Source organism: Pseudochaenichthys georgianus, chromosome 4 (genome assembly GCF_902827115.2).
Source record: "Pseudochaenichthys georgianus chromosome 4, fPseGeo1.2, whole genome shotgun sequence".
Lineage (NCBI taxonomy): Eukaryota > Metazoa > Chordata > Actinopteri > Perciformes > Channichthyidae > Pseudochaenichthys > Pseudochaenichthys georgianus.
In genome coordinates this window covers 13505728-13523941 of record NC_047506.1, presented here as the reverse complement: position 1 = coordinate 13523941, position 18214 = coordinate 13505728, and the positions used below count along the sequence as shown (strand labels likewise).

At 39.7% G+C, this 18214-nt stretch overlaps 1 protein-coding gene across 2 annotated transcripts in view; it reads right to left on the bottom strand.

The window, feature by feature from the left end:
* Nucleotides 1–18214, bottom strand: part of negr1 (neuronal growth regulator 1) — a 178935-nt gene that overhangs the window by 125580 nt on the left and 35141 nt on the right. For both annotated transcript variants that reach the window (XM_034080995.2, XM_034080996.2), the window contains exon 2: nucleotides 2298–2536. In XM_034080995.2, the coding sequence (XP_033936886.1) occupies nucleotides 2298–2536 (239 nt within the window). The remainder of the gene's footprint in view (nucleotides 1–2297; nucleotides 2537–18214) is intronic.

Below are 18214 nucleotides of genomic sequence, written 5' to 3'. Positions count from 1 at the left end.
TGCGTGTGGTTCCTCAGCTGCACAGCCGCAGAGAGGGGTGCGCTCCAAAGGGTCATCAACTCGGCCCAGAAGATCATCGGTTGCCCCCTCCCCTCCCTGGAGGTACTGTACAGCTCTCGTTGCCTTAAGAAGGCAGTCAAGATCCTCAAGGACCCACACCACCCGGGTAACGAGCACTTCGTACGACTGCGCTCAGGCAGGCGCTTCCGTACCATGTCTTCCCGGACAAACAGACTCAAATTCAGTTTCTTTCCCAGGGCCATATGTGCACTAAACGCTGCTAATATTTAAGTTATATAAACCTTCCGTGCAATACGAGGGGAATCGTGCAATTTAATTTATCTGCTTTGCTTTACAGTTTTGTGACAAACTGTAAAGCATTAACCCATCACTGTACCCTGTATGCAAGGGCTGGTTTGCTTTCACTAACTGTACGGAGGCTCAGTCACTGGTACATTTGTATATACAAAGCCATGTTAGGGAAACTTCCATCTTATATCTGCTCCCTGATCTCTCGGAGAATTGTAAGTAGCTACTGCCTGAGATCGAATGCAGTGGTTTTATTAAATGTGCCAACTGCTAGGACTGTCTTAGGGAAGACAGCTTTTAGATGCGCAGCTCCTCTGTCTTGGAATAGTCTGCAAATTAAATTGAAACTGAACAATCTGGTGCCACTAAATGTTTTTAAAGCTCGGTTGGATGCTAGTCAATCGGAAGCTATTGGTACCTGCTTATGTGGATAATTATGTAAATGATGCTGTATGATGTCCTTCTGTTGTTCTGTTTATGTTTTTATGTTTCATGTGGAACTACTTGAGCAGGTCTCCCTTGAAAAAGAGATCAATGATCTCAATCGGATTTATCTGTATAAATAAAGGTTTGAAATGAAATCTATTATTTATTTATGTACATATTCCCTTTTTTTAAGTCCCATTTATTGTTTTTATAGTGTCTTGTTGTTTTTATATTGTCTTGTTGTTTTTATATTGTCTTGTTGTTGCGTGTTGGCACCTTGAGTCTGTTGTAATTTCGTTGTACTTGTACAATGACAAATAAAGTTCTATCTATCTATCTATGGCACTTATACTGTACAGTAGGTGGAGAAAACTGAAATCCAACATTAATTGATAATGGAAAATAGGATTGAAAATAATTGAAATTATCTTTTATTACCAATTAATATACACTAGGGGTGTAACGGTACACGTGTGTACCGAAGTGTACAGAAGTGTACCGAAGTGTACCGGACGAATATAACGTTAAACGTAAAATATTGAGAACGTGAACAACTTTTTGGAAGTAATTTCAGGTGCTGCGTCATAATTTGCTCACATTGGGTTCAACGCGTCATAGTGCGAGCAAGTCATTTCATTGGACGAGAGGCATGCTATGAGAGCTGGTCACGTTCAAATGTGGTCAGTAATTTGAGGAACTGTCGAAATGGCGAACGCAGATAAAGTTGAGCTCGAAAATCCAGCATCATTGAAGTCTCCGGTTTGGGAACATTTTGGTTTCGCAGTTACGTACAAGGATGACGGACAAAGACAGGTGGACCGAACCAAAGCTGTTTGTCGGCATTGTTCAACTAACATTGGTTACGCGGCTGGCAATACATCAAACTTGCACACTCATTTGAAAAGGCATCACCCGAACGTGAATATCACCGGTACCAAAAGAAAAAAGACTGAAGTGCAAACCCAACTCCCACTAGCATGTAAGCCTCCACCACTCGCAAAAAGTTCAGACCGAGCCAACGCTATTACAAACGCCAAATATCCTTATGTTGCCATGTTAGCAAAGCGCTACCTGGCTGTATCTGCTACCTGTGTCCCTAGGGAGAGGGTGTTCTCCACAGCAGGAGACATTGTTAGTGCCAGCAGATCTGCCCTTTCGGCAAGCAATGTGGACAAGTAAATGTTTCTTAAAAAAAACATGAAAATACAATGACAAGCCAGTCATAATGTCAAACTGGCTGCTTAGGTACTAGTACAGTACAGTTCAAATACAGATTATTTCAGTTCATCGAAATGCTGCACCTTATATGTTTATTTTATTATATTTTGTATTTATTTGAGTGAATATTCACAGTTTAATAATAATTAAAAACCCAAAACTAATAGTTTATGTTTTGTGATAATTTTTTCTGCTGTACCGAAAACGTACCGAACCGAACCGTGACCTAAAAACCGAGGTACGTACCGAACCGAAATGTTTGTGAACCGTTACACCCCTAATACACACGTAACAAGAACAACACTCATGCTTGGACAAGCACCTGTTCAGCAACAAATACATACCTTTTACAATGAGGTTGAGGAGCTTTGGTCGTGGGTTGCGCTCACTCTGAATGGAGCATGTGTACTGGCCGTCGTCAGAAACATCCACTTTCTGTATCTGAAGGCTGTACTCATGTTTGTCTCCAACGCTGGACACGATGGACACACGTGGGTCCACAGACCACTTGTCGTTTCCTGCGAATATGATGCTTGAGCGGTTCAGCCAGGCTCCTTTAGAGATCCCATCCAATAGGTAGCACCTAGAGGGACAAGAGACACTTCAGTTAGATCTGGAGAAAGGCTCTGAAACACCACTGAGGAAAGAAGATGTGTTTCTTGCTAACTAAAGACTTTTATCCATTATAGACGTTATGTCTCTCGATAGTAAATATTCTCTCAGGCCTCAGCAGACTATTTTCGCAGTTAAACAGAATTGTGTATGTTCTGAGATTTGAACTACAAACAAATCCTGAAGATGCTTTCCAATTCCTTATATTGATTTTGTAATGCAAAAACAGGATATGGACCAAGGGAAGTATCACATTTTAGTGAAAGGCAGAAATGTGTAATGGACCAGTCAGAGCGTCATAAAAGACAGACATTTCAGCACCTCAATGTGACTCAACCAAGCTGCGTTAAGATTCGTTTTGACTCCAGACTAAAATAGCCAGAGCTATGACTAATAGCTGTGCATAAATATGGGTTCTTGTTGCTGGTGGACCTTTGAAACGGGCAAATAAATGTGGTGATAGTCGGCTTATTTTTCCTTAATTCCTTTTATGTCCAGGTCATTGAAAGGTCTCGTTCAGCAGACATAGATATCTGTATGCAAGAACTTGATTTAGTGCTTCATGGCTTCAAAATGTTTGAGATTTATATATATTTTTTATAAATGTTTTCATCTCAACCATTAATAACGTTTCCTGCATCCAACCCTGTGAAATATAATGTAAGAAACCACTTAGAAAGGAACTGTTTAACTCCACTCTCACTAGCACTGTAATGGGGATGTTCACCTTTCCGAGCTTTGAAAAGCTTGGTTCTTAAGTGAAGTAAGTGAGTATGATCTTTGACCTGTAACTGTTAAAAGGGCATCAATGCATCAGGAATAGAGTGATCACTCAAAAATAATATGCAGTATAGAAGGTGAAGAAAAAAGAGGACACAGTGGTGGACCTACTGCTAGGTGCAAAGTAATGAAAATACCGATTGGTTACATGGTACAACTATGGGTTTTTCTACACAATTTCAATTCCTCGCTATATACAATTGATTTATGGTTATTAACCACAAAGGCATTGTAAAGTCCCTTACCCTTTGCATGCTTCATGTTGGGAATATTTGCTCTGGGTCTCTGCTTGGAGGTTTTTTACCTCCCATGGTAAAGACACAACACTGTGTGCCCCCTCCAAGGTGGCTTGGTAAAGCGTCTTTGGGTTCAAGAAAAGCGCTATAGAAATATAATGTATTATTATTATTATTATTATTGGTTATAACTGATGCTGTTTGAGGTGGGATATACTATTTATAAAGCTGATGTGTCTGCAATGTAAAGTTAGTTAAAGTTTATGTTATGACTTTGTCCATGCTTATGAACTTCTCTGGTATCAGACTGTTTTATACTCAAGTATGGACAACTGGGTTTCATTGAGTAATTACTTCATTCAACTTATTGTAGAGCAGTTTTCCACATAAGCTTTTCAATGTTGCTCAATAGAAAGTACAAACCTTCAGTTTAGCCACAGATAATCAAACATCTCTCAATAGGCTGTATTTTAGCACCAGACTGCGATTCCGCTGTGACCATTACCATGCCTTATGCAGTTTAATTTCGAAAGCTTATTGCACAGACAAAAGTTCAGTCAATTGTACAACATGTTTTTGCTTTGGTCATGTTTTTATGAAGATAGTAGTTTTACTCATCATTCCAAAAACCTGTTTGGCCTTAGAAAATCACATCGTAGTCTGTGACAAACTGTAATAATGAATAGGAAAAGACGCAATGAAGTTTGTCTCTTTAGCTGTAGTCAACATGCCATGCAGTACGCCAGCTCCAGAAATAAAGCCACCGAGGAAATCAGTTTGGCACCAACCACAAAGCTTTTTGCCCGCCATGCCAAGAAAATGTCTGTCAGGAAAGCGAGTGGAGGACAATGGTTTAGTCCAGGCTCTCTAAGAAAAAGCACTGCCCGAGAGGAATTGTGAAAACCAAGTGGCACACTATGGAGAATGGATGGTAATAAAAACCACACAAGAGGGAAGTCCAGGTCATCTGGAAAGTCTAATTGGGCCTCGCTTTGTCGATTGACCCCCTGAGCCAAGTTTTACCTAGCCCTTAAGCAGCAAAGTGCAAATGTAGCTCTAATACTATTTGAAACTTGACCTATGTTAAAATGTATTAAAATACCAAAAATCCAAATAATTTAAGATGCATTTTCTACCTATTAGAGACACAGCTTTGAATTGTAGCGAGGCTTGCAACCTATCTACCTCAACAATCAAAGCCCTCCAGTGGTTTATAATTAAACACACTCCAGTGGGACCGCTGAGAATTACTAAAGGCCTGAACACTAATGCACAATGCACCTGCTCAGCCCTCAACCACTGATGGGAACAACTTGGGCTCTCATCATTAGATCCTTGTAAAACAGGGTAACTTTATAAAACGCTTTTTATTTGGTGTTGATTCCTCTGTTTTGTCACCTTAAAATTCCATTTCATAATCAACTGTCACTACATATAGGCTTGAAAGGCCGCTGTTACAAATGTGAACTCCTTTTAAAAGGGTATTTACGGCTGATAAAAGTATCAAAATGTCTCAAGCCATTGTCCTGCAGCATATATTGTTATAATAGAAGCCGACAACAGCTGCGGTCTGTGAAGAAGGACACTCCTTTAGCAGCCACCTTCCAAGGATAGATGTGAGATTAACAAAGCCGTATGGCAAGAGGACATTTCAGCCTGCCAGCATCTTCTCTCGGACTCTTGATGATTCTGTCCTTTATTTTCTTTCCCTGTTTTGCAGTTTGCTTATCACTGCTGAGTGTCTTTGCACTCTCCCTCCGAAAATTATTATTGTTATCTCGTGGTCCTTGTAATCTCACACCATGTCTTACATATGCCTGTATCTATACACCCCCATACAAAGTGTTGTGACAAAACAGACCATTTTAATAAGAGCATATTCTTTAAGATGTGTTGTTTACTAAAGCAGATCTTTATTTCTAGATATCTTAGGGACTACATTGGAACCCATCAGAATGAATTTGACAACCCTTATTGGTGGATAAAGGCAAAAAACGATGGCTACAGAAGACATTTATATTCAGCAGTTTTGTAATTGAATTGCAGTTGTTATTGTCACTGGACTTAGGCCTGTCGCGATAATCAATTAATTGACTTATCGTACGACAAATACAAATGAACTCGATAAATTGCAGTTTACATGCGTGTTTGTTTACATAAGGATGTGACCAGCATTTTAGCCAGGCGCGCTGTGGCTGCCGGCAAGGATTCTAGTGATTCAAATGTTTGTTTTTTAAGACTTTTCAAATAGTGGGCTTCTGTCTTCAATATCTTTAAGAGGAAAAAATCTTAACAACTAATTAACTTAAGCGTAACAAACATGATTAATCCTGTAGTAAAAGCTTGGGAATAAAAAGGAAATTCATGTTATCAGCCAGGTCTCAATTCTGCATAATTTCCCTTGTTCATCCCCTCAGATAGGCATAGCAGCAAAAAACTGCAAACACATAATATGGGCTTTGCTTTCATCAAGCCCCTTTTCTTTCAGAGCCACCAGGATACAGACTTCCCATGGTTTAAAACAAAGCTGAGGTAATTATTCCAGACCTCTGACTCTGAGCATCTAGTCTGAAGCAGCTTTGACATCTAAAACATGCACTAATTGATACTTTTCTTATCCCTGCTTCTGACGAGCGACTGCAAACAGGCTCATTACATGCAATTTTTTATGGGGATTTTGGCTCACAAATAACAGAGTTCAATTCAAACCCCAGTGATTACGCACAACGTGCAGAAAAAGGAAACTGATAAGCCGCTGTTTGAGCACCTCACATGAATGGAACATGGTGACAAATCATTAATTACAGTATGGCAGCTGGTAAGAGAAGCAGATTGTAATCCGTTTAGCCAAACTCATTCAAGCTTTTTGATCACATGCCATAATTAACACTGGGGCATCATTCTGACCCAGATTCTTATTTGCTCTATAGAATTGTTTACTAGATTCCTCAATTGTAAACATCCTTCCTGGCACCAGCTCCATAGATTCCGCCTTGCAAACATATTCCAATGTTTCACAGTCTAGTAGTTCGCATTCAGCAGATTTTTTCCTCTACATTTGGCAGAAGCAACGACTACAGTTCTGGATGAGTCCCTCTGTATTCTGAGATGTGTTATTATGTAAGAGTTATATAATAAACAAACAAGACGTTTATACTGCAAGCCATGCAGACCTTAATGTAAGCTCCCTATTATCACTGTTTTTCCTGACTCAAGTCAAAAGGGAAACAGCATGTTGGCCTCCAAGCTGTACCTTTGTTACAAAAAATACACTTGATAAGTATTGATAGTTTCCGCTTCTTTAGGCCCCACCTAGGCAGTATGAACTTAAAAACAATGTGGTTAGCATATATTCATAACATTAGGTGGAATGATCATTTGTTATTTTGATTTTGTTTTAAAATATTTTCAATATATCTTGCTGTGATATTTAGGATGCTCTGCCACTAAAGCACTTTTCCCATATAAAACTACGTAGGCGGTTGGTTGTGGCAGGTACCACCACGTCTCACACACACACACACACACACACACACACACACACACACACACACACACATTAACCGGGCATTGGGCTGGTGGTGGTAGGTTGGGAAATGATGGGCGCCCAAACATGATGGGTGTGCGGGATGTCTAAGCTAAAGGCTATTATTATCAATACATCATTATTATTATCATTAGCAGATCCTTGATATCAAATAATTGGTCAACTGTTCTTTGGGACACATTTTCTTTGTGAATAAATAGAACTTAAAAAATATTTGTATTTACACGTGTGTTTAAATGATGTACTATCGAAACTCTACAAAATGTATATATGTATATTCTTTGTTCTTTTTTTCTTGTGGGAGCCCCACCTAAAGCTACATCTATCTGGCAAAGAAGTTACAATAATCCGAAACGTTGGATGATTTGAATAAAGGGAAAAGTTAATTAAACAGGAGAACTAGGAATGCCTGATAATTATCGGTCCGATATTAGGAATTATGACGTCATCCCGATAAACCCGATAACAGTATTAATAGCCCCGATAATATACAATATATTTTTTGGGTAAAAAAAATACTGCGGTGTGGGTGGATTTGGATGAGGGGCGCTTGTTTTTCACTCGGCTCCTCCCGTTTTGCCAGTACTGTGGTATTAGTGGTTTAGGAAGAGGGGAGTTCTTCACAAATCCAGCGCTCCCTAATACTTCGAACCTGATCAGTCACCTGAAACATCGCCATCGCTACGATGGTGTGTTAAAAGCGTACGAAGACAATAATACAATACAAAGTGTGTGTGTGTGTGTGTGTGTGTGTGTGTGTGTGTGTGTGTGTGTGTGTGTGTGTGTGTGTGTGTGTGTGTGTGTGTGTGTGTGTGTGTGTGTGTGTGTGTCTGCGCGCGGGCATTGGAGCTATGTGCAACTCAAGGCATATGCTCGAACCGGAGCTGCCTGGACGCTGCAATCATGTTGCTGAGTGTGCTGACTTTTCGTACAATGTCCCACTGTCTGGCTTCCTGCATAAAGTCAAGTGCTCGGCGCAGTTGTGGCGAAATGTCGCTCCTCTGTTTTCATTTAAACAGCTCCTTATATCCGTTAGCGCAGCTAGCTAGCACCAGATGCTAACAACAACAATGCACGTAAGGTCTCTGTCTCGCTCGCTCGGACCACACATACACACACCCTCCCGGTCCTCCAGATGGCCAGTCGGTGCCTGCCGGTGAGTGTGGAAGTGTGGTCTGCCACAAGCGGGCGGCAGGAGCGGGGCTGTCAGCATCAGCTTGTAGATGGTATTTTAAACTCGATGCGCTCTGAAACTACGGGGCGGCCAAGGTAAAAAAATACTAGGGATGTCGCGATCACCTTTTTTTGCTCCCGATCCGATTCCGATCATTTGATTTTGACAATCTGCCGATACCGATTTTTCCCGATCCGATCTTTATGCAATGCATTAAGAGAAAAAAAAGGTAACAGATAACGGCTGGTCATCCAACGTGATGAATTCAGCTATCTTGGCAGTTATTGTGTTGGCCTTTTCACTGTTCTGGGGCAGTTTCTCTTTCCTTTTAAAAGCCTCTGAAAGTGTTGGTTGTTTCAGTGCCGTTACCTGAGTGGCCGCTGTGTACTCGCCGTGTTGTTGTTGGTGTTTGTTTCTCAGGTAGTGTATTATATTGGTCGTGTTGAACGTAGCTCTGTTATTTCCACCACGCGGAACCTCCGCCTTGCAAACATTGCATCTGGCTGTTACACTGCCTTCGCTTTCAATTTTATAATACTTCCAAACTCCTGACATTTTCTCTGTCCCGACTCCCGAGTCACCAGCTGAACGTAGCCTCTCGTTAGCTTACTGCTACTATTAGACACTGCACCCACTCTGTTGCCAGATTTCAGAGAAATAAGCAACCAGGTCTATGAAAACAAGCCCAAAGAAAGCAACACATACATGATGTTGTGTAATTTTAAACCAAAACTAAGTCCTCAGGATGACTTTAGGACGTGAACATGGTCATTTTTGTTTTGTAACATTAAATAAATAAAAAAAAAATTATAAAAAAAAAAAAAAAAAAAAATCCCGATCCCTGATTTTTTTCTCCCGATCCCCGATTTTTTTTAAATCACGTGATCGGCTCCGATCCCCGATCACGTGATCGGATCGGGACATCTCTAAAAAATACACATGCGTTAATCGCGTTAAAATAATTAGTGGCATAATTTTTATTTTTTTTTATCGGTATCGGTCTTGAGAAGCAGGAAGTTATCGGTATCGGTTTAAAAAAAAAAATATTGTGCATCCCTAAGGAGAACAACAGTGTTGATGGCTCATTACAAGCGAGATACAGGAGGAACAAAACTGAAAAAATCCCACTTCCAATCACATCTTGTCTGAATCAAAAAGAGCCACACTCGACACTCAAATCTATCAAAACAGTCAGCCCTGTATCGTATCTGTCCTACCGCATTTTCAATGACACTTAATCACTGCAGTATAAATGAAGCTTTAGCCAGCGAGAAGACCACCTGGAATATTTCAGTCAGTGTTGAACTCAAGTGCGTCAGAAAATAAGTGGTGCACAGTTTCATTGTGGTGGAACATCTGCTTAAAGACAATGCTTTTGTGTTTCTGTTAATAGCAGAAACTACCCTACCGGCTTGAATAAAGAAAAGTGTTTTGAAGGGTATAATGAGAGAGATACACTGCCATTAAAATCTCAGAGCAAAGGCTTTTTAATAGTCAAGTCGGGGAGGGATGTTTGAATCCATTTTAGCAGTTTCACACATAAGAGAGAGAGGAGGTGATGACTGTACCTGCAATGTAAGCTCGGAAACCTTTACAACGACTCAGTGCCCTCAGCAGAGCTCAACTGTTCAATGAATCCTCAAATGAGAAAATGCATTTCACACTGACTGACTGGATGTTGAAGCACTAGTGAAAGGAGGCTAGGTGTGATCCGTGTGTGAAAAAAAAAGTCTCTTCAGCTGTGAAGTCAGATAAATCGTGTCTTTTTTTAGATTGCTACGGTATTATGCTGTATAGTTACAATAAAGAATATCAAGAATTATGGAACTAAGACTGATCAAAAGGCAGTATACAGGGCTGCAACTAACACATTTTCTTCTTTAATTATATTCTCAATAAATAAATCGATTATTATTTGAATGATTCATGAAATCCCAAGACCAATCTTTATTACATGCCTTTTTATCGTGGATATGTAAAGCTTTTAAACGTTAAGTCTAGACTAGACAACATCTGTTGAATCAAAACACGGCATGGGGCTTCTCCACGAGAGGCACTGATATGTTATAACATTGACTGGAGCAATACTGTTTTTAGAAGAATTGTTGCACATTCATTTTATTTTATTCAATCGATTAATCAACTGATAATGAATACAAATAAATGACCAGACAGTCAGAAAATAATACTTTTTGCAACACATTAAGCTTGTTATTCTGGTTGCAGAAAATGGCACATTCAGCTCCTTCATACTGTATGGGAAACTTCTAATCCAGTTCATGTCATCCGTGCAGCTATCTGAAGGCAGCAGAACTGAAATGTTGAAAATCTGCAGGTTTGAGATGTGCCCTACTAGAGCACTCTGCCATTACGCATGACGTCCACTACACAGACGACATGAGTTCCCAGAGAAGCCGATTCTTAATTTATTGAGCTGTGATCATCTGTCCCTGCCATTGGCTCAGTTTTCCTATCAGCAATGAGAAGAGTGATGTGATTTGTATTCACCATGCCCTTTTGCACTCTGCACGTTGATGCACATACATGAACCAAAGAGCAGGTGAGCAGACCTAGACCTACCACTCTGTCATTGCACTTGCAGGATTCAAATAAATTCATTTTTTTAGGGAAAGTAAAAATCGAAAACTATCTTTTTGTCTTTGTTCCAAGAATGTCCAATACATTGGTAATTTTATTATTTATTAGGTGTAGCTTTTGTGTCTCCCTTCTTGCCTTAAGCATACATGCAGGTTTGTGTCTAGTTGCTGGAAGCGGTGTGTTTAGGGGTGGGGTGTTGAATTGTTGCAGAGAATGAGGACATACTGTAGTGCTTTGCAACAAAGGTACAGAGCACCAGGCTCTTAATCCCTAATATAATCCTGTCGACTGTGGCCGGAGGGACACATCTGAAGCCTATAATCCACGCTGACCCAATGTTGAAACTAACACCTAACATCACAGGCACAGCAAACAGTATAACAACTGCCTCATACTGTAGCTGATACAAAACTACAAAATACAACTTGAAGTGTGGAGACTCTAAAGTTTTTCTTTTTTTTCATTCAACTGAGATGGCGCCTTTGACTGAGGGAGCAGCGAGATATTGTCAGATAACCAGACTACATCTCAAACCAATGGACTGGATACTATAACAAACTCTGTACAGCCTCACCTTGTCCCCCCTTTGGCTCCCCTCAAGGTGCACTTGCCCTCTTCCCTTCTAGCGCACACATATTAAATGGCCTGTTGTCTAAAAGCAGCTTAGTCAAAGCAATGTAACTTGTTAAAAATGATATCTCCTGTGTGAACAATTACAAATAGATATTCTTTTGTTCCACCCCTCACATCTGCAAGTTCGCACAAGATGTTTATTTCAAATGTAAGCAAAAATCAAAACCAGTTTTACAGCAGAACTAATTAATGTTGCTGCAGACGAGTAATCTTTGGATTAATTCACATTATTGAATTTTGTCCATGGATCGACATTTACTAAATTAATTCAAATTTCAGTGAAGAAGAATAATTTTGTCTCAAAAATTATTGTTGAATAAATAGTTGAGAACTGGAATTCTGAGAGGATAAAGAGAAGACGTTGCTGAGGCACAATGGGCTATTGAACCACAGAATAAGTACAATTGAATCACAATATATTAAATAAAGATAAATATGAATATTATTTCACAAAGTGTACTCAAACAGCTATGCCAAACGTTTATTTTTTATAAATGCACACGTCTTAAAAGGATCCAAACAAAGGTAAGGAGAACACAGCCTGAACAGATTTACTGGTGAACAGTTCTCATTTGAACTTGCTGTAGCAATGACTCACATTGATAAACACTGAGGAGATGAATGACTGTATTTCTTTCATGAAATAGAAATATGCTGCAGGCTTAAGACATATTTTAAATTCATTTTAGTTACCTCCTGGCATTCCGCAGTGCAAAGCAGGCACAGTATGACTTCTTGCATATTATACTCTTGTGTACCAAGCTTTTCACATTTCAGAAAGGCATTTAGAAATGCTTCAAAAGTTATCTGAAGAGTCTTTCGGCACCCGAGTGACAGCTGGCTAAACAATGTAGTCAACAAACCACTCATCGTCCAGGTAAAGTTAGGAGGGTGTGTTAACATTGAGCTTTAAGATCATTCTTCTTTCAGTAGTAATCGACTTGAATCATTAACTGAGGCTAACGCGTCCCTGAAGTGTGAAAAAAGAGCTGCTATTGAAACTACAGGTAACATGCACTTACTCGTGCAATTAAGGGACTTTAACCTTGTGTTAAGTTGTTACCACAGCATTAAGGACTCTTGTTAAAAAGCTCTGTGGGTTAAGCCTGTATGCATCACTAACTTGAATGGGGCTTATTCATCTGCTAACTAAAAACTACACTGATGTGTACCCTAATGTGTCTGTCAGGTAAGGACAATGTATCTTCCATTTAAATTATTTTGTCCATCAAAACTGATCGTTCAGTTGATGTATTGTTGTAGCAGAAAGAGGGACTGAAAACTTAGCAAACACTTGGGGGACATGATTTATAACTTTCCTATAAGTTCCCAAAGAGGCACATCCATGACACTCAACTGCTGTCCGCCAATAAAACAGTGAGAGGCATTCACAGCAACACGCTTTTGTATTTTTCCTATCAATGCTTGTAATGACTTACTGGCATTTGACATTGACCATGAATGAATGAGAGTCTGTGTAACTGTTTCCATATGTAAAGCAGTGACGGGATATTATACGCAATAACTGGGATGGAGAGGAGAATATGACATATTACTGCATTTCTGCTGTGTATTAAAGACTCAAGAGAGCGAACTGAGACAAGCAGTGGGTGGTTGACATCTTGAGACGAGCACACATGGAGTTTGGAGTTCTAAAATATTGCCTGGGCCATGGGAGGCTTTTAATTATGCTGCATTTCATTTAAAATATGGTATAATGTGTGGGCAAAAGAATATTCGAATAAGAGCCATAAAAGGCTAGAAAAAAGTTTTTAAAAAATGTTTCTAATGATGTAGCTGTTATCTTTAACCTTTGGCCTGGCCAACTGTCCAAAACAATGTTGTCAACAATTAAGCTAGAACCAGAGAAAAAGTCAGTTATGATAATTGCCAAATAATATTTTATCCATCAATTACAGACTGTAATTATTAGTTAATTATTTGATTACTGTAATTTACAGTAATCAAATAATTAACTAATAATGTCAGTTCTAAATTAATCAATGAGCAAGAAAGCAGAGTAAAACCCTTTAGCGGCACCATGGTAACCCACATCCTAACATTCATAAAGGGGAAACACATTCAGGATATCTCTCCAGTCTCCAGGAAATATGTTATCAATCTCTGGCGGAAGCATCTGTATCCACAGGCCACCGATAAAGTATACAGAGTGATGTCAATATGTTACGGAAGTAAACAAAGGAGTCCAGTGGAGAAACTCTCTCTGGCATGATCTTTGGGATTTTAGCCTATGCAAAACAAACTTTATTCCAGACTACAAGGGAAAACCCCAAAAAGAATAATATGGCCTGTTTTTAAAAAAAAACATGATTGCTATGTTTTTAACTGATATGATAAATAGTTTGAAAGACAAACGCAATAATTCGGTCAAAGAATTCCCTCCAAAATATATTTGTTTAGCTTTTTAGGACATGTTTTAGAGGATTTAAAATGTTCACACAATCCTTCGGAGGATTGCTGTTTTCGTGTGATGTAGTGGTTCTAGTGACATTTCATCTGAACACGGAACGCATTTTTTAGCATCTGCTTTCCCAAATCTTGCCACCCGTTCTGAGGTAGACTATTTGCTCTGCGTACTTCTGTGACCGTTTCTGAGCTGGCAGGGACTCCCCTGAACAGCCCAGCAGGGACATCTGCCTCCCACCACCATCTGCGCCCAGGTCCTCCTAATCCCTCTCTCTCTGTCAACCTTCTTCTCTCTGCTTTCTCACTCTTGCTCTCTAACTTCAAGCATGTATCACACAGCGGAAAGATCCATGTCTATGAAGACAGCTGAAGAGTTTCCCATCACTTATAAATGACAGCTGTATTTCATAGCACAAAAAGTGGGTCGACATTCCGTGGCTTCTCAAGAGCACGATGTTTTATTGAGGTGAGAAGAAGATGTGATCTATGGTGAGTGTAGAAAAAGTTACCAGAGACAAGAAACAAAAAGAGCCAAAATGATTTTGTGATTGATTAATGTCTCACTATAAAGGTTTTTTTTTTTCTTCTAAATTGACTGATTGTTATTCAGGTCCACTCCTCTACCTCATGTGTTTGTGCTTTGAAATGTGTGTGTGAGGTGATTCCTTTCATCAGTATGTGCCTAGTTGGGTATTCTGCTGCCGAACAGTTTACCTTCACCACTCACTGTGGCAGGTCAGGCTTTGCAGTGCGCCAGGGAGAGCGAGGGAAGTGAAGTCGGAGGGATAGGTCAATGCTGGGTGTGGGGTGGAGTCACTTTTCCTCCTGTGTGCCTGGGGTTTACAGATGATGTTACAGTGCTCTCCAACAGATCTTAAACTGCAATATAAATCAGACACTGACCTGGTCCAATACTTCTATTTTACGAGATAATACAGCTGTACAGTTCATCCTGTATGTACATTCAAGTATTTCTAATCAATAATGTAAGCGCATGGCAATTGAATGGGGACTGAACATTAGTCTGAAAGGCCATTTTTCGAAAGCCCAATGTCCAAAAAAGCGAAATCGGACTAAGCCCATTTGTCCTAAAACGTGCTATCCGAAAAAACAAATGTCTATTTTTTCTAAAAGCGGCCATAGATCTAAAATTACAATCTCTTCCTGCTAAAAACTGAAGCATTGTGGTTTCCATACAGGACCATAATGCTTCCATGGTATTACCTACTATGGCAAAAGTCAAGTCATGGCATACTCTAAGTCTATATTTCCATCGGACTTTCACTACAATTGCACTCCTCATGTTTGATCATTTCATCTGAATGTTACCTGTTTGAAATAATTTGTATCGTCTGTTCAGTGTTTAAAGATGTATTGTACCAACTTCTTTCCTCAGTAAGACCCGCCTTCTCACTATTAAAGACAACATGATATCCTGTGAAAAGTGTTCCCATTCTGTGTCTACATTGTACGGTTAGTTGCATAGGGAACATTGTTTGGTCAATCTGGCACTGTTTGGAAGAGAAATAGCAGTTTTCAAGAAAGCAGATTGATGGCACTGCATACAGTCACTGGTGCAGTCACCAAGCCAACATTGGCATCTCTACAAACAATAACAGCTGAGGTGTAACAGTGTCTAAGCCTTTTTAACACACAGACAACATTTGCCATAGAATGGATGCCAAACAGCCTACAACTGACAGAAAGCTTAACTAATGTTGGTGCCATGTTGTAACGATTACAGATTGTCTTGAATGTAGAGCCATATGAGGTTATTAAGTTAGTGGCATATATAACATATTTAGATACTAGTGAAAACGCTCCATTATGGGGTAAAATATAAAGTTGTGCACCAGTGGAAATTCTGATGTCTCCATTCAAATCATATATTATTGGTAAATACATCTTTGGATGCTATATTTCTATGTTGAATTGTATCATGTTCATTCTCATTCCAGAACTGCCAACAATTCCAGGTTTCATCTCTGCTAACTATTTCTTGACCATACAAACAGTGTAATTTAGTCTTATTAGAAACCGACTCTGTAACAACAAAAATAAACATACTTTATATGCCAACGTTTCAGAGATGCATTTGGTCACGAAAAGTTTGTATTTACATTGTCATCAAGTATTGGCTTACATTCGTTGTCGATTTGGATTTATAAAACGGACACGTCAAATCAATCTGATTGGTTCTTAGCCGTGATATAATGAGCGTATTTCACGGGTAGAATTGTAGTTACTTTTCACAAGTCATGTATCCCTCTGCGTCTGAGAAAAGCTACAACCGTTACAACTCTTACATTACATCTGTTACGAAACTAACTAACTAACTAACAAAGCTTAAAGGGATAGTGCAAATTGAACCACAAATAGTTTCGTTTTAACTTATATACAAGCATAATTACGTACAAAAACAATCACACCTGATTAAAAAAATATAATAATTGCCTTACGCATGTTAGAAGCACTTTATTGCAGCTTCCCCGAACTTTTTTAGAAACGAAATGATCGATTCAGCCAAACCGGAAGTGAGGAAAACTCAGGAAGACGAAACGATAACAAACCATGGCGTCTATGCAGAATGAACGTGGAAGGGCACATATACCAGACAAAGAAGAAGGATTGTACGAGGTATCCAGTGATGATAGCGAGTCAGAAACATCCTCTCGGCTTTCCTGCGAAAATGTAGTTTTAGGAACTGAATCTGAATCCGGTTCAGTAAGCGACGATGGTGAGAATATTGAGCCAGACGATGGACCATTACGTCCTTATTTGTTCGAGCCCGAGGTGATGGAGTGAGTTCATGGCATGGGCAATGGCGAGGATGACCAGGACCAGGCGCCAGATGATGCACCCCTACGCACAAATAATCTTGACTGGTAGGTCCCTAAGCACAGCTCACGCTAGGCGCTATATTATATATTGCAAAAGTTGGCATGCATGCACTGTAGGCCTATGGCTATGCCCGAGGATGACTGCATGTAGGGTACATTTCATAACATACCAGGGTCAGGTTCACATACATTATCTTGTCACATTTATTATTGTATATGTAACAGCCTTATGGGCATTAATTACATGAATACATTTAAATTAATTGTATACTAGCATGATATACAGCTAGAGCCAATCGGTCTTTTGACGTAGTATGGTCCTAATCCTAGGCTAGCCAGGCTGCCTGTCAAGTGTAGGCTGTACTCACAGTACTGTTAGTCTATCATGTCTATATGATGACTGTAGTGTACACATTCGACACTGTGTACCGGATTATCGGATGACGAGGCCTCCGGTCGCCTAATCGACAGGCAATAAATGGCGTTGTACACAATGGTACAGGCTAATGATGCATTACATCAGCCAGAAAACATAATAAAATACTCGTGCCTCGTCCAATGTTTGTTCCCGAAGTATTTCGTTTCATTGAGAGGGCGTGGTCGGGAGCAGTACAATTGAAAATAAAATGAAACGAGGCGCATGAAATAAAATAAATAAAAGTGTTTATTATGCTTATTTTTAATATAAATACATAAGTTAAACCCAAAATTCTCGGATTTCCACTATCCCTTTAAGATGGAAATATTTAACTTCGACCTCCGGGGTGGTCTTACTATGGAGAAGTGGATTGAGCAGTGCCTATCTCCAGAGAGAAAAGCACATAAACGACGACATGCAGAGCTGCGTGAAAAGCAGACCACCAACTGGAAAAGTACCACCATTCAATAGCTTTCTGATGCGGGTCTTGAAACAAAGCAGAGAAATGATGACCGTTAGTGGCCACAGGTGCGAAAGCTCTCTCCAGAGCTACTGGAAGCCGAATCTCGGGGACCGGAGAAAGTGGAGCAATATTCTCGCCACGCCAAGCAACAGCCTAGAACAACCTCAACAAGTAACCACGTAAGCCATGCTACTGATGTTGGACAGTTTTTCAGTGGGTGCACAATAAACGGCAACGTACAAATGAATGTAAATAAATAGCCAAATAATGGATCAACGCTCTCTGTCTAATATGTTTGCTAGCTGTTAGTGTTGTTGCATAGCAACCACCTCGCACTATGTTTTGTGCAGAAGGCAACGGAGGGACTATTTTATATTGAACGTCATTATTTACAAATAAAAACTATTTAAATTAGAGTGTGTATTTATCTTTCATATTGCCACACTTGGTAACCGTTTTATAAAAGCAATCCCTGATAGAATTAAGCAATAGCTCACGTCAGGCCGTGATATATGGTCATGATATCACGGCTT